The sequence below is a fragment of the Folsomia candida genome, unplaced genomic scaffold, assembly GCF_002217175.1.
Source record: "Folsomia candida strain VU population unplaced genomic scaffold, ASM221717v1 Fcan01_Sc004, whole genome shotgun sequence".
Classification (NCBI taxonomy): domain Eukaryota; kingdom Metazoa; phylum Arthropoda; class Collembola; order Entomobryomorpha; family Isotomidae; genus Folsomia; species Folsomia candida.
The window spans coordinates 11,263,281-11,289,341 of NW_019091196.1; the positions used below are offsets into that span (position 1 = coordinate 11,263,281).

Consider the following 26,061-nt stretch of genomic DNA (forward strand, 5'->3'; position numbering starts at 1 on the left):
CATGTGTATTTCTCTAAATCAAAGCGTGTACCACCGCAAACACACATAATTTCAGGGGTCACATTATCAAAGACAGTAGTTACACACGTATGGAGGAGGAAAAATTACGGTTATTGCCCTCCTTGGAAAAGTGGCGGGGTGAAAGTTTTATAAAGCTGGAGGTGAGACCAGAATTCAGAAGCACTACATTTTGTATGTAGCTTGTTGTTTTTTGCACAATTTGAACAATTCCATTATCCTGGTCATATCCTATTTTGGCTTGTTTCCTTCACGAGGTCAATTTCGTCAATTCAGGTGAGTTTGTGTAGTGTAAGGAGTGGAAACAGATTAGAGGTGAGGTGGAGAAAGCAAGGAAACCCACAAGGTTTTTTTTCCTAGTGTTGTTTTCACCCAGGTCACCACCACCAAATCCACACTACTTAATGCTATACATTCTTCTCGGAAACGACTTAGGTAGGTCTTCTCCTACCTCCTCTCTTGACATTGCACCCCGGTGTTATACGATATTGTCGGTGATGAAGGCCAAAGCCCACGCGCCCCCTCAAGTAATGGAGAGCAGAGCAGAGCAGAGAAGAAACCTCATCTTGGGCGGAAGAGCATTATTAACCGTGACAAGGAAGGAATAGGATAAGCCGAAATAAATGACGAAAGCCAGATTGGTTTGCTCTCCTTCGAGCTTCTTTTGTGTGTGTGTATTTATATACCTTGAGCCAAAACCTACACGGCAACACATGTATGTACACGAGGAGGAAGCAATACTTCAATTTTGTGAGATTAGTTGGTCTCCTAATAATAATTTGGTATTGTTATTTTCTTCGATATCCCATCTTCCTTTCGTTCGTATTATGTATTATAATTCTTGAAATAGGTTTCCAATCAGACTTGCAAGACTTGTTTTTCTTTTCATCATGAAATGAAAGATATCGAAATGATTCAATGTATGGTAACAAACAGATTGCGAAACGACGAGGTGCAACAACAATGAAGAGCTGTGATCTGACTTCAATTACTTATGACCGAGCAGGTCGAATGTTTTTGTTGTTAGTTTTTGGTCTAGATGTGATCTTCTTTAGTAAATGGGCTTGGTCGTCTGGGTTGGAGAAAGGGTTGAATAATACGTAATCCTAAGAATCTTACTCTATTGTTAGTATTTTTTATGTAAGCTCAGGAATAGATGCCCAGCTGCCTGTTACGGATTTGTCCCTTCCTGTGGACAAAGATATGAAATTTTGGCAAATTAAATCACCTCATGTTCCAAAATGAGGTGACTTTTTGGTAGTGATTTACTGATTAAAATGATGACCTTTAATATCGGATGTGCAGTCGCTTAATATGCATAATTTTATTATTCGTATCATAAAACTTATAGTTTTTGAAAACTTTTTAATCCCCAACTTTTTGTGGTTCACTTCTTCATCCCAGGATTGTGTTATGGGTTCGATACAAGATTATCTAACTTTTAATACAATATTTCAAGGTTGGCTGCTTGTTGTCTCGAGTATCCGCTTATCTGCTGCACTATCTTTTTGTGCTGCATTTCTCTTTCATAAGAATGACGACAATATCACTTCATCTCATTTTAAGCCTTGTTGACTACCGAGTGCGACCACGTAGAGGACATAAAAACCTAGATAAACCCCTTTAAAAATCAACGAATACGAGGTTGAATGGCAAAAATTCTTTGTATTTGCACGAGTAGTTGAAGATACGTACAAGATACACGATATAAACTACGACTACTTTTTTTATTACGAGTCCATTGTCAAATATTCAAAGTTGGACGTTTCATCAAACACAACAGTTTGAACCATTTTACGGTCACTGACGAGACGAGACCTTTTTAAACCCGTCGTACATAAACGCACAGACAGAATCCACGTCCACCAAAATAGTTGGAATTCGTTTGCGTACCAAGTCTTGGGGGAAATGTACAAAAAATTCTCATTTTTTGGATCAATTCCCTTATTTTGGAGCCTGTATGGTAACATTCGTTCGGGGTTATTATATTGTGCATCAAGTTCCGATACATGCGGACGAACATGATGAAAATGAGGAGGCAAAGGGAAAGCAGGCTAGCGTGCATAAAGGGGAAGACTAGCTTGTATGTTGGGAGTAGGCGAAGTAGAAAATTGGAGAAAGTAATAGCAAAGCAAACCAAAGGCGAAGGAGAGAAGAGAGATGATTTTGATAAGGATGGGAAATAAGAGAGCAGAAGAAGAAGAGGAGGCAAAGGGGGAGATACGAGATAATAAACGAGTCTTAAAAAGAAAGGAGTGAAAGACCAGGCAAAAATGAGAGGATTCGGTCTATCTTTTCACTATCTTTTGGTAAAAGTTCGAATTTTTTGTTACCTTCTTTCTTCCTTGGTTATGGATGTGTGTGTGGTCGTGGTGCAAAAACCAAGCCATGCCCTCAGAAAACTTAGGAGAAAAACATTTAACTTTCAAACAGTAATAAAAGAGAAGAACTCTACAAAATCAAAAAATTATGTTCACACCTAAACTAAATAAGTTACAATTAGGTTCATATTAAAATACTGCGTATTTTTGAGAAAACTTTGTATTTAGATGCCATATTGAAACATTGATGCGCCCACTTCAGAGGAAGAGTGGAGGATGAATAAGTAGAAAGCATCGTATCGGATGATCTGTTAGTTTTTCATAGTGGTCGTGAAAGTGGTGGTGGTGGTCGTCGTTCTGGTGTCCCAAGAGTCACTCCCCATGGCTTTCTCCACTTTCTCTCCACCCGGTAAACTCAGGCCTCTTCCCATCCTCATCTCACTCATTTTAAGGGATGCACTTGTTTTACCACTCGTGCTGAGTTCTTCTTCATGAGCAAGATAACCACTGAAAAGACCTTTCTTGAAAAAATTCTCCCGAGCAAATATTTTTGCGCGGGGGACTGCTGCTGAACTGAACTAATAATAGGAAATAATGGGATACAGACTTTCCTTCCTCTCGGCTGGAGGAAGAGAGATGAATGGTTCAATAGCTGGGTTTACTATACAGTTTCGTCGTCGCATTATTATTAGTCGCTCAGCCGGATAAATGTATGTAGTTTCGCATTGCGGGCAAGACTTGCAAATAAGTTTACCACTAATGAGTTCACTGTAAAAGGAGGTCTCGTCTTACTTGTCTTGTGTATTCCGCGTCCACTAATTTGGCTTATCGAGAGAGAGAGAAAGTATTAAACAAGTTTTTTTATCCCATCAAAAAAGAAAGCGAGTAATTTTGTCAGTACATTTTATCCAATCAACCAACCACCCAGTGTGCCAGAGATCTCGGCATTTTTTGTATTTTTGCATAATTTTTTCTCCTCGTGGACTGATTGTGTGTAATAATAAAGGAGGAGAGAAAGAAAGAAAGAAAGATGAGGAGCAGACCGACCACTGGGTTTTCTATTCAATCCCGACTTGCTGCCTATCAGGAAGGCTGGATAAGCTTCCGCGTAGTGGGTGAGATACATCACCGGCTTAGGAGAGAGACCCGCCTGTCGAATGCTTTGTGATTGTGCTTCTTTTTCAGATCGAGTTTATCTTCCTTGCTTGTCGAGTGGTGAGACCGAGTTCATCTTTCATCTTTCCAGGAGATGAACTATCTACGGGATAAAAAAGAGAAGCAATAGATTGCTTATTATTACTTGACTACATGGTCATCCGGGATGCGACTTTTCCTTTAAATTTTCATCATCCAACTTTCTCTTAACGATAATTAATGAGAATTTCCCTCATGACGGGACATACATGTTAAACTTTCATCATTTACATATTTCTGATATTTACATATTTCAGGGTTCAACTGTTTGTACGACGAGGGTCCAACCTTCATCGAGGAGCCCGCGTCGAGGATCGAGTTCATCAATGAGCTGGGAGTCCGGTTGAACTGTTCGGCAAAAGGGCGACCAGATCCATCCATCCGGTGGACATGGAGCGACGGGGCGAACCTGCCGGAAGTGCAGGGCCTTCGTTATTTTTCCAGCTCAGATGGCTCATTAGTGTTTCCTCCCTTCGCGGCGGAGGCATTTCGCCCGGACCTTTATTCATCCACTTACAGGTGGGTGGGTGGCTCATTATTATCGAGTTGAGATTATTAACGATTCCTATTTTTAGACGTATTCACGTATACAATTTCCTTCAAATCTAGTCCGACCTGCACAATTTTTGCGAATTTTTTTCGCGACATTTACAATATTTATTGCCACTTGGTTCAACACTGATTTCTTTTCGCCAAAAAACTGACACTCCAAATAATTCTTGAAATTCGAATAGTTCAAAAAATAATAATACCGAGCATCCATAATTCTTGCTTGCTTGCTGTTGAGCACAGAGGGAATTTTCTCACCAGAATTTCTTCCTCGCTTACACCGACAGCGGTGGTTGTGTAGTAGGAACGGTTCGAAATGATTTATCGTTTCATCTGTCCCTTTGAGTTATTCTTCGTTAGTTGTTTAGTGCATGAACTTGTGAGGAGAGTTTCCTGCTGGGGGAAAACACTGAATATGAACTCTACTAACAGAATTTCCTCTCTCTGCGTAATATTCCAGATGCGTTGCGACCAATTCCGTAGGAACAATTGTGAGCCGGGACGTACAACTGAGGGCAGGTATGTTCTTGATTGATTCGTGTACGTATCCGTATACACTTTTTTAGTCCGTATTGCATGGAAATAGCGTATGCTTTCTTTCTTCTTTTTACATATTCTAAAATGTGCATCTCGAGTTTTGAAAAAGCATATCTCCACAAACTCCATCCATTCGTGTTTATGATTTTATCTCAAAAGTGAAAGTTTGCCCTCAACAATTTACCCTCTCAAAAAAATCGAATCATGCACGCCGAGTTGATCAACAGATTTAGAGAAGGATTTTCAAAGTTTTTGGTGGGTAGCTTATTTATTTTTATCCGTACTTTCAGAAGACTTTATGTATTTATAGATATACATATGTGTGCATACATACGTGTGATTGATATTAGGAGAGACAAAAAACTAAAGAATCCACCCACGTGCTACTTATTTACGTATGACAAACACCCCCAGAATTTTATTATTGATCTTAAATCAATGAGAATTCCTTCTGGAAATTTTTGCATGCAAAAAAATGTGGTGAATGCCTGTGTATGCACATGATGGAAGTAGGATCCACCACGAGGCTCAATGTGATTATGGACGTATGTAAGGTTGGTCTCTGGAAAGTATTGATAAAGAATGAAAGGATTTGATCAGAAGAACCCTCTCCGCCGTCGTCGTCGTCGTCGTCCTCCGTACGGAGGCAGAAGATCCGATTGGATTTACTGGAATTGAAGAATTGGGGTTCAGAAAACCGGAAGAGTTGAGTTAAACCTATTTGAAAAGCATTTGTCTCGCTGGGTGCACAATAAAATAAATCTCGCTCTGATTTTTTATTCCCTGGTTCAATTTAACTCTTCTTTTTGGGAGGAGACAAGAAAATCTTTTAAATCTTTGATGCATAATTTTATTGTGGGTTTCGCAGAATGCGGAAACGAGGTCATTTGCGTGGGTGGGAACAAGCAGCATCGTACCTGATTCGCACCCGTGTTGTCTTGTCGGATTAACTTGGTTCACTTTAAATAATTTGTGAGCGATGTAAGTAAATGAATGAATGTGAAGCATTTTAGGTGTCGTAATCCCGAAATCGTCTTCATTCACTGAAATATTTCTAAAGTTTCTGACTAACTCGCTCAGACAAGGGGGAGAGCCATTTGGAGGGAAGAAAGGCTGACATTAAGCAGTGAATGGAGAGCGAGAGAGTGAAAGGAAAGCACAGATTCATTCATTAGCGAAAACTTTATTTGATTTCAGCAGGAAACTTTAATAAGCTTCATCTTCGTGGAGATGGATGATGATGGTGTGAGAGAATGTGAAGGAACACAAATTCATACTTGAAACTCCACTCGCAAATGTCACTTACTTCATAATTTCTCGTAGATATCTATAAATTTTCTGCTGAATGTGTGTATGCTTAGAAATTCTGGTGATTAAGGTTGACGACTTCTTGTAAACCAAGGAAAACACGTGGTGAATGTAGGATGTCAAATGCAGTTTACGATATTCCATCAATGTTTGGGTGGAGTTTACAGTTTCAGAAATATGGAATAATTTTTATCTTTACATTTTATACGTACGTAACTTAACTATTTTACTTTAGATACCCTTTGGGTATACGTAGACAAGTTTACAATTACAAGTTATGCAATGGCAATTTCTTGATCTTGGAAAAGTTAGTCGTCATCTGACTAAAATTATCATACGCGTGCCACCCAAACTAATGAACTTTACATAATTTCACATCACAAAAGTTACTCTTCTTCTCCGTCAAACTTGGCAGTACGTACATTCATTCGTAACTTGCAAAATTGATACCTCACCATTTATTACATGCACCAAATTAGTCTTGCTAATCATAAATTAGAAATGATAGCTGTATCAGGTTTTCTCCTTCATTTATCAAGCGAAAACGACAAAGTTTTCTGAAGCCTCAAGGTTTTTTTTACCTTCCATATCTCACACCACTGTCACTTTATACCACTTCTGAAACATCCTCCCATTACGTAATGAGGAGGATCGCATTTTTACCCACTTTCACATAGTCTCTCCTCCAGACATACTTACTCCAAGACGGTATTTCTCCATAAAAGTTGATGAATTTTATGTAGGAAACAGGCGAGCAGTTGAGGTAAACTTTTTGAGCAAAGTTATAGGAAAAATTTGCATTAATCTCTCAGCCACAGGAGAAAGAAGGGAAAGGTGGGATATGAAAAAGTGTCTCATTATCTGATGCGCAGCAGAGAAGTAAAATTCCTTTGTCTTAGTCTTCTCCTAACCTCGGAGAGAAAGTCAGAAGGAAGGAAGAATAAAAACGTACGTGCCGTTTTAAGTAATTAATGTGTCCGGTTTGCAATATATGTGCAACCTTTTCAACCAAATACACAGCCTTGCGAAAAGAAAGGACGACAAGTTTTGTGCACGGAACGGGATAACAAGGCATTTTGTCTGTGGAGCAACTGTCTCTCTTTCTCCCTGATTTTCATACATGTCGCTTCTTCTTTGGGAGGCAGGAAGTGTGTCATGTCATTTGAATATATGCAGAAATTAGGCTAATTACTTTAGACTTGGATTGGAGTTTTACTTTGGCTTCGAAACGCCAAAGACGACTTTCGCCTTTCGGGTTTCTTCTCTTCTTCTTGTGTGCTCCTTCACTTAATTAATTGGGACCGCACACAGTGTGTCATGTGTACACGAGGTTAAATTGGAGGACGGAGAAATGGCAGGGTATGCATATGCATGCAGCTGCTGGTTGTTTGGCCAATGTGTTTTTTAATTGGGGAAGATAAAAGAAAACCAAATAGTGCAAGAGGTTTGAACAAGAGGCGTGTTAAGAACTTGTCTGTTTCACTTCTTGAATTTGACAAGTTTGCGAAAGACAGAGGGCGAAATTGAGATTCTTTACGAGAAAGTAGACATGCATGCATGAACTAACCACGAAGTGAAGGCGTGTGTGGTGTGGTGTTTCAGGTTTTGGGAGAAAATTATGTATAAATTATTATGATGGCTTAAACTTTCTTGACTCGAAATGTTCAGTTCAGTTGACTGAAGACTTTCTGTTTTTCTCCGTTTGGAACGGATCCGAAGGAAGGAAATGAAGAAAATTCTTTCTCCCAGTATGTACTGGATCAGATAGATATTTGCAATTTCGGGATTTCTAAGTATTTTTGCAAATCTCATGAACTTTTGCTCATCCGCATTGATGAGTTTCTCGATAGCGAAACCGTTTTCTACACCTGAATACCTTTTCGAATTCCTTTTAGATGAAATCTCCTCATTGTTGTTGAATGAACTTTTCGAGTGCAATGTTGAATAATAGCGTAGGTAACGTCAAATCTGCATTTATACACGTTTAGGATTCACCAACGCAGCCACATTTAGGATTTTATTACCTTTTCTTTCAATTCCTTGAAGAATATGCATCGTGCTAGAATTTTCGCTTATGCATAAGCGTTGTAAAATACAGAGATAGCTCAACATTTAAACTTTGCACTTTCCCGTAACCACCACGCCCGTTAAGAGAATGTCTATTCATTCAGAAACTGTAATATTTAAGTGTTACTGTGCTAATAGGATTTAACATTTGGATAATATACTTAGCTTTCTTGGGCTCAATTCTATTTTGGGTCAGACGAGCCATCATCCTTGCGAAGAAGAAGAAGTATCAAATCAAAAGGTTATTCCCGTTATGGAGAATGGGTTTCCGATGGTGGTGAAAGGATTTAAAGGGCTTATCACCCTCTCTCCTTTCTTCTTCTCGCTGCTTACTTATTCTGAGAAATGGGTATCTTTTCTTGGCGAAGGCATTCAATTCATCATCACCCTGCTCAAATGCACTTTGGCGGAGGTTGGAATATGGTAAATGTCACATAATTGGTGGAAACACGTGTCTGCATCATCCTACAAATCTGTTAAAATCACGGTGTTAAATATGTTAGTTACATAGCTGCTTGGATCACTTGACTTGTCGAAATCTTTCGATATCCTCTATCGACATGCATACATTTAAACTGAAATATGGTCAAATTGTTGCCGCTATCTCGGATACGGAGTGGCTCAGACCCACGGTTGAGCGAGGAGGAAAAGGGAAGCAGGAGGACGGAGAAAGGCGAATTTTCTGGAATGGTGCTGACGAGGTTGATTGAAATTGGGATATCTACGTTTACGCTCTAATACTCTCACCTTAGTCACTTGCTCGGCGTGCTTGGCGTGGAGGAAGGAGGAAGAAAGCGGAGGATGGAAGTGGAGGGAGGAACATGCACAAGATCGCAGATATCAAATAATTGTTCTCACCGAATTTCATTTATCATTTGTATCCTTCTTGCCCGCTTCATTGTGCACTCTCTTGTTCGGAAGGATGGATGGATGACTGGATGGTGGGTGTGCTCCTGCTCCTGCTGCTGCTACGATTCTATGTACGTAGGAAACTGACGCTATACGTACGTATGAAGGATGCATAGGTTTCAGACAACCAAAATCTTTAAGGCTTTTGTTACCCTGCGAACAAAAAGCGGATCTGACTGGGCTTGGGTCCAACCTTTCTCCTGGCTGGGTGCACACAATCAGAATTGCAATGTATGTATGTACGAGGGACGGATTTAATGTAACGAAAATGGATGGATTGAAAATGTTACGGCTAAAAATTTTGACTGGGGAAAGGACATACAGAAAGTAAAGTATCATAAAGTATCAGATAGCATATTATTCGGGGAAAGTCGTGTAAAAGTCGAGTCAATATTATTAGTTTCTTCTTACGTTTTGCTTAACAATAACTTTTTTGGAATATCCGTAATGTTTATGCAGGATTTTGGAATTATTTTAGATGGGATTTGTGATCAAAAAGTTGCCAACATAGTTTTAATTGGATGAGTTTTACGTACATTTTCTATATTCTTACCTTTAATTCAGCTTGGAACCACAATCCACCTACGGAATACATATTAAGTAGTTACACATCTAGTAGCGACTGACTATATCTGAGTGCGAATAGATAATGTGTACCGAATCTTAATAAGAGGCTAATCAAATTAGACAAAGAGTTTCGGTCGACTTGGTCTGAGGTTGCCGTGCTACGGGGAAAGTTGGGCTTATCCAGAATCTCGCACAATGCAGACATACACAACTAACCCACACGGCCTCCACTTTCTCCTTTCTCCATCTCATCTGGCTAATCTGCAGACGTGTCTTGTTTAATTATTTTCTCCAGTCTCTCATCAATTCTCCATTTACATTTCAAGCTCACACTTCCTCTCGCCGCTTTTTGTCGATTTTATGAACAAAACTAGCAAGTAGAGAGTTTTAGTGTGCATACAGACAATGAAAGCGTTTGGCATCGGGTTGCGGTTTTCTTTGGCTAATGCTAGCATTACAGGGCTTAAATTAAAGTTTATCTTTTGTTTACCTCCTTATTTTACGGGTGGGTCCGGGTTAACCAACGTGAAGGTGAATCTCCGAACGAACTCACGTGGCAACTGCTGCTTATACGGAATCCGCAGAGGAACACAAAGCCCTGATGTGTGGTTTGGTTTGGTTTGTGAAGCCATATTCTACCAAATTCAGCTTGTGATTCATGAATATGAACGGGTCAAAGTAGGTCTCGAAGTTTATAAATAACGTGAGTTACGTTTGACGCTGTACGTATGTACATATTTATGTCGAAAGGTACTTTACAAAATTGAAATTCGAGGGTTATAAATAGGTCGAGACATGTTCAATATGTTACATAAATTTTGATGGTCATTATTTAACATTTCTGCTTAAAAATCTTCCACTTACATAAATCAGGTAAAATCTGTAACCTGGAAGCAGTCTTCTTCAATAAGGCGAACCATACATGAACTTGGCATGCATGCGTAATAACTCATAATACAAATATTAGATTTTCTTCGCCTACATACATACAAGACCAAAATGGGTTGTGGTTGGTTATAGCAGCGGTCGTGGCAGTGATGATGATGGTGAGTTGGTTGCGTCTCTTCTTCTTCTTCGGTCAATTTTCCCTTCCTTCCTGGTTATTCTTCTCTCCAAGTTCCCTGTTCGACTAGCACTTGGACAGAAAAGATGAAGGAAGGAGAAGAGAGAAGAGAAAGTGGTGGGAAGAAGAAGGAAACTAACTTTGTGCGAGTAGTGAGAAGCTCCAGCAGCAGCAGCCCTTTACATCACGGAGAAAGTAATGAGTGGCTGGTTGAGACAAAGCTCGTTATGTTTTCGAGCTAACTATCGACTATGGTCGGCTATGTATTTACATCCCTGGGAAGACGGGTGGTTGGTGCATGGACAATCTCCATTATCGGATATATACCATAGATATGACCACTCAAAGATTGTATGTATGCCGCTGGTTGATGTCGACCCTCATATCTTCCACCCACCATCAAGGAAACAGTGTTGATTAATCATTAAGAGAGATCGTTTAGAAAGGAGCTACGTCTTCCCGACAAAATTTGGAAATCTAATAGAAAATGGTGCTTCCCATAATAAATTGAAAATAAAAGTTGCGTATCCGCATCTTATTCAGATTGACAATTTATTTTCCAGGAGAGATTTAGCCACGCATTGAGTTTAATCTAATTGCTTTAAAAATTCGGGCCCAACACCTTTTCGCTTTGGAGAAGGGGCCAATTCTGGAGGAGAGAGAAAGGGAGTGAAAGTGCGTGAAGTGAAGTGTGTGGGCAAAAAGAAGTAATGGTCTCGAGGCGGCAGTAATCGCGCGCATCTTGAGAATTTGGGGTTTCATTCAATCACTTCCTCTAATGGGATGAAGAAAGTGTAATTTTTCCTGGATAATTGTACAAATTCTTTTCTTCCACGATTCTCACTCGTGTCTTCTTCTCTCCTTGATCCGTAATGTTCATTCCCGTCCAAAACAAGGGGGCTGCGTCCCCATTTTCTATACTTCCAATACTTTCTGCAAGTAAAAAGTTTGTAGAGATGTTATTACTTTGTCTTAAATAATATTTACAAGAATAGTTTGCCATTTACAACGTGGGTTCTGAGAAATATTGGATTATTTGGCCCAGACGATGTGCGGGTACTTTGCCCTCTAGACAAAACGGAGATTAGTGCATACTTACTTTGGTTGAGAGTGAGCAGATTTTGGAAATATGTGTATAACTCATCTTATTCCGCACTTGGTCGTGTAGCATGAAGGCAAAGACAGAGAGAGGAATCTCCTTTCTCTAGTTAGCAATAAGTGAGAATGGGCATTCATGCAGAATAAATAGGGACCGAGCGAGCGCTTTCTCCACATTTGCACTCACTCTGAGAAGAAATGGATTTTCATTTGTCGTTTATCACAAGGAATGTGTGTACATCTTGAAATTTTGATTTAAACTAAACTCCCATCTTTTTCCATTTCGCTGATTTGCCGAGTAATAATTTCTCTCAGAGGCAAAGTGCAGATTTAGAGTTCAAAGTCTTTTCCTAAGCTAAAAGTGAAAGTATGTTGACGTTACTATTGATTCAAGGTGTATCTATTTAGCTTGTCGTTATTTTACTTCTTTTCATCCACTCATTTTATTCATATAGACGTAAAAAATATAAAATCCCGCCCGTGCTTAAAAACTAGTCTTGAAGTAAGAAATAAATAAGTACATTCAGCATTTCCTTACGAGCCTATCGCCCGTCTGGAAGGTTATATTTCCATCAAGCCAGGAAATGATACATTCTAAGCATCACATTATTACAAGGACTAATGAAAAGCAAAGTAGTAGCATTGGGTCCTAACCATGTGTGAGTAAATGCCTCGTCTCTCTCTCTCTATCTGGTTCACATCCCTCTTCAAAATTACACTGTGTAAGCTACCCAAGATTTTATGACTGCCACCACCAACGTCTTCCTGTCGTAAAGTAAATACCGTCGTAAATTCCTTTTATGCACTTTTTCACCAGTGGTGAGAACGACGAGACCGCGGAGAGAAAGTAACTTGCATCCTCCTACAACCAACTTTCTCCATCGCTCCCTCGTACTGTGTGACTCTGCTGTTGATTTATTCTTCAAAGAACCCGTCTTTTCCCTTATGTTAATTAGAGAGAAACTCACTCCCAACCCACCAGCAGGACAGACTTGATGCAATATGACTCAAGAAATGCATCCTTCAACTCAACCCTAAAGTATACTTAAACTTGCTTAATTTGTAACTCTCACGATCACAAAGTCTCCAAAATATCTGCACACTGTCATCGACAAATTCCATTAAAATCAAAGCACAAAACCATCCCCGTCTCTTTTACGGGTATGACTTCATTATTGAAATATGTTCGTCGTCAATCCAAACCAAACGACTGTCTTATACGTAGTTTTACTCTCTTCCTCATGCAAGAATGTTAAGAAGGAAAGCGGTGGAAATTTAATGTCGAAAGCAATTTGGGCCCGTGAGGTGTAGGTTATGTAGGAATATTCAAATATCTAGTAAGCATGTCTACCTATCAAATATTGAAGGGCGGATTCAAGATTTGCACTACTCCTTCCTTCACCTTTTCATGGGAAAACCTATGCAAAGTTTTCAATTAACAGATGAAAATGGAACGGCTGAAAGTGTGTGGTTGGCTGGTCGCTTGCTGGGCGAAGCCTTTATAAATTACACAAAGTTTATAAACATTTCAGGACAGGGAGTAAATTAGTTGCATCGCATAGCATCGCCTCTCATTGGCATCTTGGTCGTAGTCGTGATGGTGGTGGTGAAAGTAGTGGTGGTTCGTGGCAGGCCAGAGTACTTAAGAAAATATAGGGCTCTCTCTCGCCCTGCTGGACTTGCCGAGACGGATAGTTTATTACGACAGAGGAACTAATTCCTCTGAACAAGTTAGTTAATCAGGTCCTTGCCTATATCCTGGAGCGGAAGAGTGAAAGTGATCAGGCCCTTCTCTCTCCCTCTCGTTAACTCAGTCTCGTGTGAAATTCTCGTTGATGATGTTACGATGACAGATTTCTCGGTTTTCCGCTCTCTTTAATGTCCAACCCTTGGTCGGGGAACGGGATGATGATGATGATGAAGGAGTCAATCTGCCGAGGAAAATATACGACCTCGACCTCACCATTACTTCCATCCATACACACACACACTTTGGTTAAACGAACTTTATGATTGGATGAGTGGAAGGATTTGTTTGTGCGCGAATAGAGTAATAAATTATATAGAGATTAAACCCTTATACAAACATGAGGCTTTTCCCCCATCATTTACTTAAAGTCTCGATTAGTGGGGCAAAGTTTTACTCTATAATAAAATATGAATGTGACACAGTCACTGACTGGAGATGAGAAATGTGAACGGCGTTTTGGGCAGAAATTGTGAAGAAGGAAGGAGAAGAAGAAGGTAGTTAAGAAGTAATGGCAGAAGCAGCACACAGACCTCTCTTTTTGGCTGAAAGACTTTCTTAATTTGTTCCAAACTTGGTGGTGGGGAAGGCATCACGCAATTTGAGTGTCTGGCACTATAATAATTCGTATTATTTATGTTGCTCACGTTAAGTATTTCGTAGTAATATTTCATCTATTTGTTCTCACACGGAACAGATAAGTAATAAAGAGATGTCGTTATTTATTTATTGTTTGCTTGCAGTGGTGAAGGAGTCGTTTGAAGCTCATGTCGAGAGTCAGCAAGGAATCCAGAGTTTTCCCACCGTGTTGGATTGTGTGATAACTCCGAAATACATGAGAGGTACGTAAATAAGTGCGTGATATTGTTGACCAGCCAGCCAGCAACAGTGTGTGCAAGCAAATAGATTGTCTTTTATTATATTGTGCTTTTATATTAATCTAGATTATGTACTTGTCACCTCTTGGGTGCGTGACAAGTCGTTCAACATCCTCCCAGGGTCACTTGACTCTGACCTAAGTGACTCAAAGTACCACATCCTGCAAGACGGAAGGCTATTAATTTGGCAATTGTCGTCACAAGAAGCTCTCTCCAGTTACCAGTGTAGAGTCCTTCACAAACTGACACAACATACGATAGTGTCCGAGCCGGGGAGCATCTTTCTCAATGGTGAGTACATAAAATAAAAAAAAGTCTGCCTTAAAGGTTGTTGTGTAACGTATGCTTTCTTTAGTATTTAACACCACACAAAACACAGACATGATTTTTTTTACTCTGTCGTCAGAATGTATTTATGTAATTTTTTCTTACTTGTGACGATGTCTTCCCAATTTAAAATTATCGTAGCCCAGAGTAAAGTTGACAAATATTATCTGTCATGTATTTTGATCTTCGTCCTCCAGCAGGGGGTCCTAGACTTTTTTGCTTTGCCTCGGATTTAGAGACCATCAATTTTTAATGCATCATTTTTATTTCCATTTTGCAGAGCTGGAAGGAGCATCTCGTCCAGAAATCCAATTCCGAACGCCCAGTGTCATCGTTAAGGAAAATGATAGAGTTATTCTGCCCTGCATAGCAATAGCCCTGCCGAAGCCTTCTTTCAGGTAGGATATGCACTGGTATTTCGATTTCGTTATGTGTCCTCGTCCCTTCCAGCAGAACATCAGCGGAGAATAACAACATTCCCTCGGCCCACCAACTAATGATGTCCACAAACGAAACAGTTATGACAATCCATCCCAATACTGCTGCTGGTCAGCCGTCTCTCTGAACATTTGATGTAATGGAACGATCACAATTCTGCTTTATGGCGTGGCATATAGGAAGAACCACAAAAAAGAATATGGCAGGTTTCCTCGTCGACGTCGTCCTACTTTCTCCTGCCTGCAAATTTCTAGACACAAACGTAAAAATAAAGGCACTTTCTCCCTCCTGTAATCTGGACATTACTACGCGGTGACAGTAGTCCTAGTGCATTTTGTGGGTAGCCGTCCAGTCAGGCATGCTCATTGGTCATTCAATTTGATCCGAATTGAATTGTGCTTTTGTACAAGTTCTCGGAAATTGGATTAGTTGTTCAACAGGACACATGGGATTGCAGATTGGAGTTTAATGAAACATAAAATTCAGAAAAATAGCCTGCTTCACCCAAAATAACAATTTATTATACAATGGCCTCTCTTCCGCAGAGTGAGCGTCTACGTAGGTACACTTTATGTATGTATGCGGAAACCGAGCTCTCGAGCTGCTCAATTGAATCAAACTGACAATTTCGGATTCGGGTTAAATCTGTAAATCCGGACAATCCGCAATCAGTCTTTTAAAGCACATGTCATCAATCAACTCCATACCCAGCAGCAGCACCCACACTGGCACGACTGGCTTATTTATGTGTGTGTTGCATGGCTATTGTATAGTGCGAGATAGTTGGCTGGGCATGAAAAGCGTTTCTCATGTATCCTGTCATATGTGCCTACTTTCATGCTATTACCCACGTGCTATTGCAAGTGAGGCTGGAATACTGCTCCTCTCGAGAATTGGTTTATTTATCGAAAATTCAACCCTGGTTTTGAAATGTGATTCCGGGCACAAACCGGAACTAAAAACATTCACCACTTCAGGACCGCAGAGGAGGAAGTTCCCGGTCTAGTGTTGTGATCTTCCGGGTTGGTGGGTCGTGTTTAATAAATGCTCACTTTCCTTTTTTATCAACGTTTTGGATCCTTCATATTTCATGACTTTTACCGACAGAGTTTAATAAATTCACATCTCGAAAAAATTGAAAATATGTATGTACAATGTAAAACTGTGCATATTTCAGGTGGTTCAAGAAGGAAGGAAGCCGTCTGATTCCTGTGATAGATGACTCATCATTAGAAGACTTGCGGTCGTGGGACGCACAGGACTCGTCAAGTAGAAAAACCTCTTCCGGACTTATCAAGCTACGTCACGGAGCTTTAATCATTACGTCCGTGAAAGTAGTGCACAAGGTAAGTCCGTCCTTGGTATCTCTACTTTTGTGCCGTGATAACACTAAGAATTTAAATTTTACAGGGTCTCTACCTCTGCAACGCGTCCAACTCTATTGCATCCGACTTCCAGGAGGTAAGACCACCACTCCACTTAAAATTCAACTTTGTCCCTCTCTCTTCCCTTCATATAAACTCCTTTATTCTCCGTATTTCCATTGTGTCTGCCACGAGAACCAAGTGAAAATAAGTAGAAGAGAATGTAGGCACACTGAATCAAATAAATAGGTCGGGAGACAACAAGAGAATAATGCTATTTCACAAAGAAGTTGACAATTTCCTGGACCAAATGGAACCCACATTTTTCTCCAGGATGACTGTCACCCTGGATAATTCCATATTTCAAACATTTCCCTTCCTCCCATACATACTGCATAATTTCCATGCTTGCATGTCTACCATAATTTTATCAACTTTCGTATCGATCTTGTGCAAGAGGGAAGAAGACAAATTGAGAACGTATCACATTTAAAGCAGCCAAACCATAAATGTTCTTAAGAATAATAGGAATACGTAAGAAGGAGGTCTTCATTCGAGAAACGTGTCTTGTCCTCCGTTCCCTGAATATTTTACTAGTAAACAAAGCGAATTCTGTTAACAGATGCAAAACAGCGGCGTAGTAGAGTAGATATCATATCATTCCTGTTGTTGTGTGTAATATGTACGAAGTTGAGTTGTGCGAAACTCGTCGTAATAACACTTTAAGGGTTCGTTGCCCACATTGTTCACCTGAAGGCTCAAAGCCGCACAATGACTTTGACAAATGATGCTTCGTTATGCACTGCTTGCTCGGTAAGAGAACTGTTCATCATACCTACGTACGCACGCCGTGAGAGAGGTGAAAGGAAGAATGGAGAGCGGGCGGCGTGTGCATGGGGTCTTCAAGCCTCATTTCTTGGCCAATTTCCTGAAATATTTACCATTCTCAGGCAATCTAGCGAAAATGTAGGATTGCACATACAGAAAATATGTACATTTGCACCTTGAAAAATGATAACGTGCTCCAGAGAAAAACATAAGAACAATAGAGCACTAAATTATGTATGATTTGTTTCTTTATGTATTTCCTTAGACGGAGTTAATTGTACGATCGCCATTAGTGGTGAACTTGCATCCAGAAAATGCAGTCGTGGATTTGGGGAAGAATGCCGAATTTACATGTCAAACAAGCGGGGAACCACAACCCGGACCTGTGACCTGGCTGAAAGATGGAGTCACGCTCCGATCCGGCAGTGGGGCTGGAAGGATACGCTTTTTAAGCCAAAATAGACTAACTATTACGGGAGTGGTGCGAGAAGATCAGGGAATTTATCAAGTAATGCAAAAAATACCGACGATGTAATCTTAACACCTGTGATCATCAAATCTATTAATTTTTTCAGTGTTTTGCCAAAAACGACTACGAAACTGGACAAAAAGCTGCACATCTCAGGCTTGGAGGTAAATATGCATGATTAGTTGAAATTATTGAATAATTTTATCATTTATTCCGAGAGATGCATGCCTGTTTGTGACAAATGGAGATTTTGAGCAGCACGAATTTCCAACTCTTACTTTACTCAACCACGGATGGTCATTCATTCAATGAACAAAACTCAAAACCCAGCAACTCAAATTAGATCTACTGCATAAACTGGACATATGAAATAATTGGTTGAGAAAGCACGTTCCGTTTCACTTTCCCTTCGTTCCTCCTGCGAGATTATTAATCCGTGCATCTGGCTGCACTGACTGGTCGAGCATCGCCGAAATGAACGATTTTACACATGATGATACTCCCACCGCCGGCATACAAACTCCTGGTTTGTTATACGGAACCGACTTTGTTTGCCGGAAATAATTGGACGCTTTGTGATGGAGGATTGGGATTGTTGGACTGTTTTTAGTGCCCTCAGTGATTTGTGAGTCCAGGCATAGGTCACAGCTGGAAATGACAGAATGGTAAATCCTGCTGGATTTCATTCCCAAATTTTAGCTCCCATCCATTCACTTCTTCCTCCACTTTCCCCATTTACTTACTCTCCATTGGAGGAGGGGAATATTAGTGCAAAAAACGAGAGATAATATTCGCAATTTATTTGACAGTGAAATTTATCCTTATCTCATTTCCCAAATGACTATAAAGTCCACAAACGCATACTTACGGCCATGCATAGAGGCGAGCGAAATGTGTGAAGAGAGCTCATTATTACATTGCTGTATTATTACACTTTATAACTGGCGTAGTGCTAATAATACGGAGGTCTCGTGGAAATTTAGACATTTGTCCTTTTCAACCCGTATCTAAAGTCAAACAGACTTTGATGACCTGCTGAATTTCAATCTAGTCAGCACATTGCGTGGTGATGAGAATCTTTACATTTTGACTTTATTCCTTGTTGGAGATCATTTTCAAACTAATCAGAAAATTTCAGCCAGAAATTTAAATTTGCCTAAAAATTTATCTCCAAACACTAACTTTTTTCTGAGATAACAAATTCTTGTCATAGACCAAAAAATTATCTCACCTCACCAGCAGAATAATAATCCTACTAACTTACACCACCACCAAATTAGTACCTACAGACTAAATCTGGAGAAAGTTTAATCAAATTAACTCATTCTGTCGATTCAGTCCGATTTAATTAGTTGATTTTCAGTCATGAGATAACTTGAAATCACCATTTTTATCGTACAATTAATCCCCTTATCTACAATTCTATACGATTTGAATATGAGTTGTGGCCTGATTTTGTTTCAAATAAGAACTATCCTAAAAATTTCATCATTCTGCTAATAATTGACTAGGAGAAAGTTCGGGTTTCCTCTATCATCACGACATGCCAATTGTTGAACAGTCCTTTACTAAAGTCATTGAATTTATTTAATTTGTTACACGGCTGCATAGTCTAATTTAATTTTATAGTTATGAAGATACATAGTACATAGGCCAGACACCAAGTAACGTTATATAAGATAACTTCTTACCCAACTTTGGGTAAACTATACGACCAAAAAAGTTACAAAGAAGTGAAAAGTCGTCTTCTCATAACTATCCTACTTCTTCTCCTCCTTGGCATTGTCAAACGAGCAAATACTACGTCGACCGCTACGTATGTACAACAAATCCGAATGGTAGCAAGTACAACTACACAAACTGCCTGTCAAGGTGTCTCTGGTACAAAGGCAAGTTTACCTTTTGGCTTTGACTTGTGCTCCTCCTGTCCCATTCGTAATAAAGTTTGGATAGTGGCTTAGATTGATTTTAGGTTACTTTTAGCCCTTTACCCCTTTAACACACTGTTCGTTAAAAGTGGTCGTGTTGTGTGTTCAGAGGTATCTATCTCGCTCTCCATCTCGCCATCCATTGTTTGGTGGATGACGGATCAGATGGTTGGTTTGGTTCCCATTAATGGTTTTAACCTCATTTGTCACTCTAATGGGAAGTGGCAGGCGTGACAATAAAGAAAACAAATTGACTTGATCTCCTTATCAGGCAGACTTTCTCCGGTTCCTTTCTTCTCCGTGGACATACCTCCAGATAGGCGACGTACGTATGACCGTATCGCGTCGTAATGTGGTGGAAATAAGGAGCCAGCGAGTTCCTTGTGAAGTTTATTTTCTTCTTCTCAAGTAGAAAATTATAATGAAGCATATCCTCGAGAAGAAGTCAGCTCTTACTTGCTTTACCGCTTATTTCGCCCCCTCTCAAGCTGTACGGGTAGAAAAACAAAGCGAAAAAAGGACCACGGGGAGATAAACATAAAGAAATGTGGATTCACGAATCTCGCAAAAGTACATGTAGCGAGAAAAAGAGAAAGTTTATAGGATATCATAGTGCCCCTATTTGCAAATCCTTAACATTCTCTCATTTAACAAGTTTAAGAAAGATGAACTTTTTGAACTTGGTCTTTAATTGGACAAGGACTTTTGAAAATTATTACTGCCCAGATAAAAGGAACTTTGCCAAGTGGTAGGCATAATAATCGTCCTTTTTGACGCTGCTGACCTAACTTGGCCTCACGAAACGTCAACATCAACCCAACCTAATAACTTTCTCCCATCATTTTACTGCTTTCTTTTGACTTGACTGACACCACTACCACCTGAGGCCCTCATGGCTCCCCTTCCTTCTTCCTTTACCCGAGACACTGATGACTTCCATCCACATCTCGCTAATCTCGAAAGATAACCAAACCTCTCCTCATGCACTTATCTCAAAAACTGGGAGCTCCCTCCACGCTAACACAAAATACCAACAGACACGGGGAAGAAGAAGTTGGAATAAATTTGTGCGTTTTCGTAGTTGGTTAGTTACTGAAGAATGCGTGTAGTCACTTAGTTAGATTATCTGGAGGTTGAATAAATGGAAATCAGTGCAGTGCAAGGAAGGATGTGCATGGAAAGAAGTGTTCATAAATTTTGAAATTGAACACTTTCTCCTTCTCCAATAAAGAAACTACCTCAAGTCATTTAGACCTCCTCCTCAAAAAAATTAGGAAAGCAGACAAATGGATTAAGCAACTTTTACTAATCAGCTAACCACTCAATCCAATAATAATGAGGGGAAAGTAAAGTAGAGAACATGCGGGCTCACCAACTGCAACTTTCTCCAGGCTTTTAAGCATTCTTTCTTGTAGTATAGGTAAATTGTGTCCCTGATCAAATTAACTGGATCAGAATTACATTTTCTTCGGATGCTGCTTGCTTTATCTGTGTTCGTCCAGCGTTAATTCTACCGATATCGCGACTTTACCAAAAAAATACAAGAAGAAAAAAGGGATGACTAAACACATTTGGAGAGCGGCACTCGATTCCTCCAATTTCCGCGACCTTTGTGATCTCAGGAAGGTTCCAATTAGTGCGGTGGGATGCTTAGAACTAATGGGAAATTCTGGCCCTGCTCGACCAATTATTATTATACACCTGGAAAATTCCCGACAAAAATCGCACAAGCTTAATAATAAAGTACAATAATCTTGCTAGTATTTTGCTTCGTGGTTGACTGGGTCGATTCCAGGGGATAGATTGGGCCCGTCATTTTGCTCTATTCTACCTGGACTTGTTCTAGTTTCGGTTTGCTCGACCAATTCTCAAAGGACTTTCACCGTTATTGCCAATTTCGCCTGATCACACATACTTTCCGATCTAGAAATATGAGAAATTCCTTCTTGCTCGAATTAAAATGGTCATGTCATTCTTTAAGATTTATGTGCACGTGTTAAAAATAGAACTCTGAGAATTAGTGTAAAATAATCACAATTTATTCTCTCCTTGCAGACGCCTACCCTCAATTTATCTACAGATTTATCGAGCAGACGCTCCAGCCGGGACCAGCCATTTCGTTGAAGTGTAGTTCAACAGGAAATCCGACACCGAAAGTATGGAAAATTAATGACAAGAAACCATGTTGACTTTGATGTTTTATTTTATTCTAACCATTCTAGGTTTCCTGGCTGCTGGATGGATTTCCTCTCCCACAAAGCGATCGGTATGTACATATGCACCCATTTTATTAGAATACTAAACCCATCAATAATCCGTCTCTGCACTTTTTTACGGACACAATGCAACTACAATGGGTTTCATAAAAATGTCTTGTTTTTCTCGTGTATGCAGAGACAAGATTTTACCAATAAACTTGTTACTTTTTGCCGCATTATCTATACACCCGGTCATATTTTAGCTTTCCTATTTCATGTCACTGATGATATCTGAATTTTATGAATGAACAGAGAATTGTTCTAGCAAAATTTTAGATACCGATGGAACCCTTTTTGTGACAAAATAAAACAAGTGCATACATATGAACAAGACTACAAATTCCTCTCCCACCAACCAACCAACAAAACCTGCTTGTATTTCACTTTCATTTGATTTTACAAACAACGGAGGAGCGGAAATAGTTGGTTGGTTGGGAGAAAGTTAGTTTAGTTCACCACTAGATTTTGGATGTAGATTTTCTTCCAATTCCATTCACTCACTCACTCGGCTGGCTGAGACTGAGCAACTAAATTGTCATTGTTCAGTTGACTTGATTAAAGTTGGGCCATTTGTATTTTTCATGGCACGAGCACATTTTGTGGATGGGGTGACAAATGTGCAAAGACAAATGTGCAAACGACTAATGTGCAAAGACATTTGTGCAAACGATAAATGTGCAACCTGACAAATGTGCAGCCCGATAAATGTGCAAACGATAAATGTGCAAACGATAAATGTGCAACCGATAGATGTGCAGGAATTTTTCCAACAAATAGTGCAATATATCTTGATATAATTTACACTTCAAATCAAATTACATCTTATCAGAAAACTAAGAATTCTGAAACATTAATTTTGTGGTGAAGCTTATGAAGCTGGAGATCTTATAATGCAGATTTTATACTTATTAAATATTACTAATCATCATTATAACGGGGTTGACCCCTGTCAATTTTATAATAAAATTCCCGTGCCGAATCACTGTAATGCTAAATTTAGCTAGTGACAATTAAACTTTAGTTAGGGACACCCCGCGGGGACAGAATTTAAAATAACAGCAAATAAGTAAATCCCGAATTATTTCATTGAAATTTAGAATTTTTATATGTACATAATTCCAGCCTATACGATAGACTAAAATTCACGAATTCACGAAGATGTATGTACCAGGAAATTTATGCACCATAAAAATATAATTTAGTAAAATATTAAGTTAACAATAAATTAATACTGCTCAATATAAGATCTACAGCTTCAACAGACATCATACGGGATGCCACCACAAAATTAATGTTTCAAATTTTAGTTTTTGAGGAGATGTAATTTGATTTTATGTTTAAATTATATCAAGATATATTGCACCATTTGTTGGAAAAATTCCTGCATATTTATCGGTTGCACATTTATCGTTTGCACATTTATCGGGCTGCACATTTGTCAGGTTGCACATTTATCGTTTGCACAAATGTCTTTGCACATTTGTCGTTTGCACATTTGTCTTTGCACATTGGTCGGGCCACCCATTTTGTGGTGGTGCATGGAAAGCTATTCCATCCATGCATCCAGTTTGCCGTAACTAAACTAAATTCCTCTTTGTTGTCAGTTCAAATACGACGATATGGTACATACAAAAGGAAGGCATGGTGGTTTTCCACACAGACAAATTACGCCTTGTCATGCCAGTTACAGAAGTAAGTAGAAAAAGGGGACCAGTTTAGGTATGAAATTGAGAAAAAAAGAACAAGAACAAGACATGTGTGTCAATGAGTTGTCTGTTGTTCGCTCAAAGTGAAAAAAACAAGGAGGAAATGCAAAGCCATTGAGAAATTGGTGGTTGTTTTTTTGTAACGAAGAATACATCGTAATTTTTCGTGGGGCTGTGTGCCGCATAATTTCTTGTGATCTGAGACGACGTTGTTGTATGTAAACGATGAATTTTTTTCCCTGAATAGATTCCTGATAGGACAATTCGCCAACGTGTATGGAGACGTCATTTCTCATGTCAACATTACGTCGGTCCGGGTGGAGGATGGAGGCGAATTTACTTGTACGTTTACCAACACTGCTGGCAAAGCAAGCCACACTGCACGACTGAATATTTATGGTGAGCTAGATATCTACGAGGGTAACATTTTTCTTCCCTTTTCCTCACTCCTCAGTTTAGGCAATCTTTACCCTTTCAGATTAGACGGGTTATTTTGTGTGTATTTTTCCCTCTCGCTTTTAACTTTTGTGTTTATAAACGACACGAATTTGGGAATCGGTTATCTAGTTGACAAGAAAGAAATGAGATAATAACTGTCAATCTTTTTCTCGTCTTACAGGACCCCCTCACGTCCGACCGATGCCCGACATATTAGCCACGGCGGGTCAAAGACTTCAAATTAAGTGTCCCGTGGGCGGATATCCAGTAGAGGCGATTACCTGGCAGTACAGTAAGTGCATCTTTGCTAAGTAGATGTCAAAACCATTTGAATGTTGGGGGAGGGAGGGAGATGGATTCGTGCTACTTACATACGTGTCCTAATTTCAAATGATGTAAGTAAGATGCAGCAATCAAATGGTGGTAGTGGGCGGCGTTGAGAATTACTCGTGTAGCGTGGAATTGTGCCGCGTTGGAGAAAGTGGCCCGTAATGAAACTGGGCATAGACCAACAGCAGCCAGCAGCTTCCTTTTCCTGTGCCTTGATCAGTTCGAATCCTGTTTGATCATCCGATCGTGGCCAGATTAAGTTTTGGCTTTCTACTCTTCTTCGACTTTGCTTTTCGTTGTGCGTTGGCACTTCATCCGGGATCCGGTTAATCTCTTGGCCCATTCTCATCCCTCGTTACGTGAAAGCACCACCGGAATCGGAGTGGTGCGAAAAAATCAGTGTGGTTTTTAGGATGAACAAATCCGCGGAAATTTCACCATTGATGAATTACTTGGATATATAGAAGGAGAAATTGTATTACAAATTGGGGAAGCGTTACGTAAAACAAATACAAATAAATCAGAGGGGAAATGACAATTGGGAATGTTCTGGCCTCGCTCGTTTTGTATGCCGAACTCTGAAAAGCAAACGCGATTTGTAGACCGTTGTGTAGTGGAAAGTCAAACAAGCCGGCAATATTGATGCCCCTTTCCTCTCGTTAATGTCGGGATTGGGTAAAGAATCAAATTCAGCTAAAGCCCCGTCTTCCATCACTCTCTGATAGAATCAAGAGAAGAGGTGCGTATCTGATGATAAGAGAGAAAGTGGAGCTGGTAGTTGCAAGATTCTTCCTTAATGTGACACCGCTACTAGTGCGGAATTTGTAGTTTGTGCACTTTAAAACTGAGCCGGGATCTGGTGGAAGAAGGTGATGAGATTCAATGTGGTTCATAGTTATGTATGTCTGGTAGATACTGCTTTACTGTGGAATAGGTTGAGACGACGACACGGGTGGGTATTTTATTTTTGTTGTGTGTACATACAATTCCTAGAAAATGTCACATTTCTCCGAAAACTGGGAGAAAGTCAAGCAACGTCATGTTTCCTGCAGTTTCTATAATTCTCCTGGGATTATTTACCCTTCCTCAGGCTTTTCATAATATAGTACGACTGCATTTCATCGAGAAGGACGAAAACTCGTCGTAGAGTTTTCTTTTCTTCTTATTCTTCTCCTGTACAGTTTTGAACTAAAAGTTAGTTGGTTGATAACCACCATCCTACTGGATTTGACAATGTGTATAACCACACGACGAACTTTGTAATGAAACTTTTGTGTAAATTATATATGGCCTGGCCACTAGTTGATAACCTTACATGTGACATTCGTGTAATAGGGGTGAAATCGACATGTGATTTGGTCTATTTTCCAGCTGTCCGGTAAATCATGTCTGAGGAGAAAGATACATAATCAAAAACCAACTTTTGCGTTATTCCCACTCCATCTTTCTCTCTCGTAATGTCAGATTTAGTTCCTGCCTTGACAAGTGATACGTGTATGATCGTGATGATGTAAGCGAATCGACGATGCGTGCACCCATCCCGAGTGAAAGCAGCATCTTCTTTCACTTCTCAAAACTAATCCTAAATCCCATTTCATAATTTCAACTTTCCTCCGTTTTTTTTCCAGACGGGGAGAAAATTCCGCTGAATGACCGGCAGAGTGTGTCCTCCAATGGCACCCTAACCATAGAGAAGATGGAACGTTCGTAAGTCATGTG

At 39.7% G+C, this 26,061-nt stretch overlaps 1 protein-coding gene across 3 annotated transcripts in view; it reads left to right on the plus strand.

The window, feature by feature from the left end:
• The window catches only part of LOC110849152 (Down syndrome cell adhesion molecule-like protein Dscam2), a 66,386-nt gene that overhangs the window by 4,665 nt on the left and 35,660 nt on the right, over window positions 1-26,061 (plus strand). For all 3 annotated transcript variants that reach the window (XM_035850906.1, XM_035850907.1, XM_035850908.1), the window contains exons 3-16: window positions 3,791-4,052; window positions 4,543-4,601; window positions 14,122-14,220; window positions 14,323-14,547; window positions 14,864-14,981; window positions 16,199-16,367; window positions 16,432-16,482; window positions 17,479-17,721; window positions 17,789-17,846; window positions 21,666-21,766; window positions 21,833-21,876; window positions 23,822-23,973; window positions 24,194-24,304; window positions 25,971-26,049. In XM_035850906.1, the coding sequence (XP_035706799.1) occupies window positions 3,791-4,052; window positions 4,543-4,601; window positions 14,122-14,220; window positions 14,323-14,547; window positions 14,864-14,981; window positions 16,199-16,367; window positions 16,432-16,482; window positions 17,479-17,721; window positions 17,789-17,846; window positions 21,666-21,766; window positions 21,833-21,876; window positions 23,822-23,973; window positions 24,194-24,304; window positions 25,971-26,049 (1,771 nt within the window). The remainder of the gene's footprint in view (window positions 1-3,790; window positions 4,053-4,542; window positions 4,602-14,121; window positions 14,221-14,322; window positions 14,548-14,863; window positions 14,982-16,198; window positions 16,368-16,431; window positions 16,483-17,478; window positions 17,722-17,788; window positions 17,847-21,665; window positions 21,767-21,832; window positions 21,877-23,821; window positions 23,974-24,193; window positions 24,305-25,970; window positions 26,050-26,061) is intronic.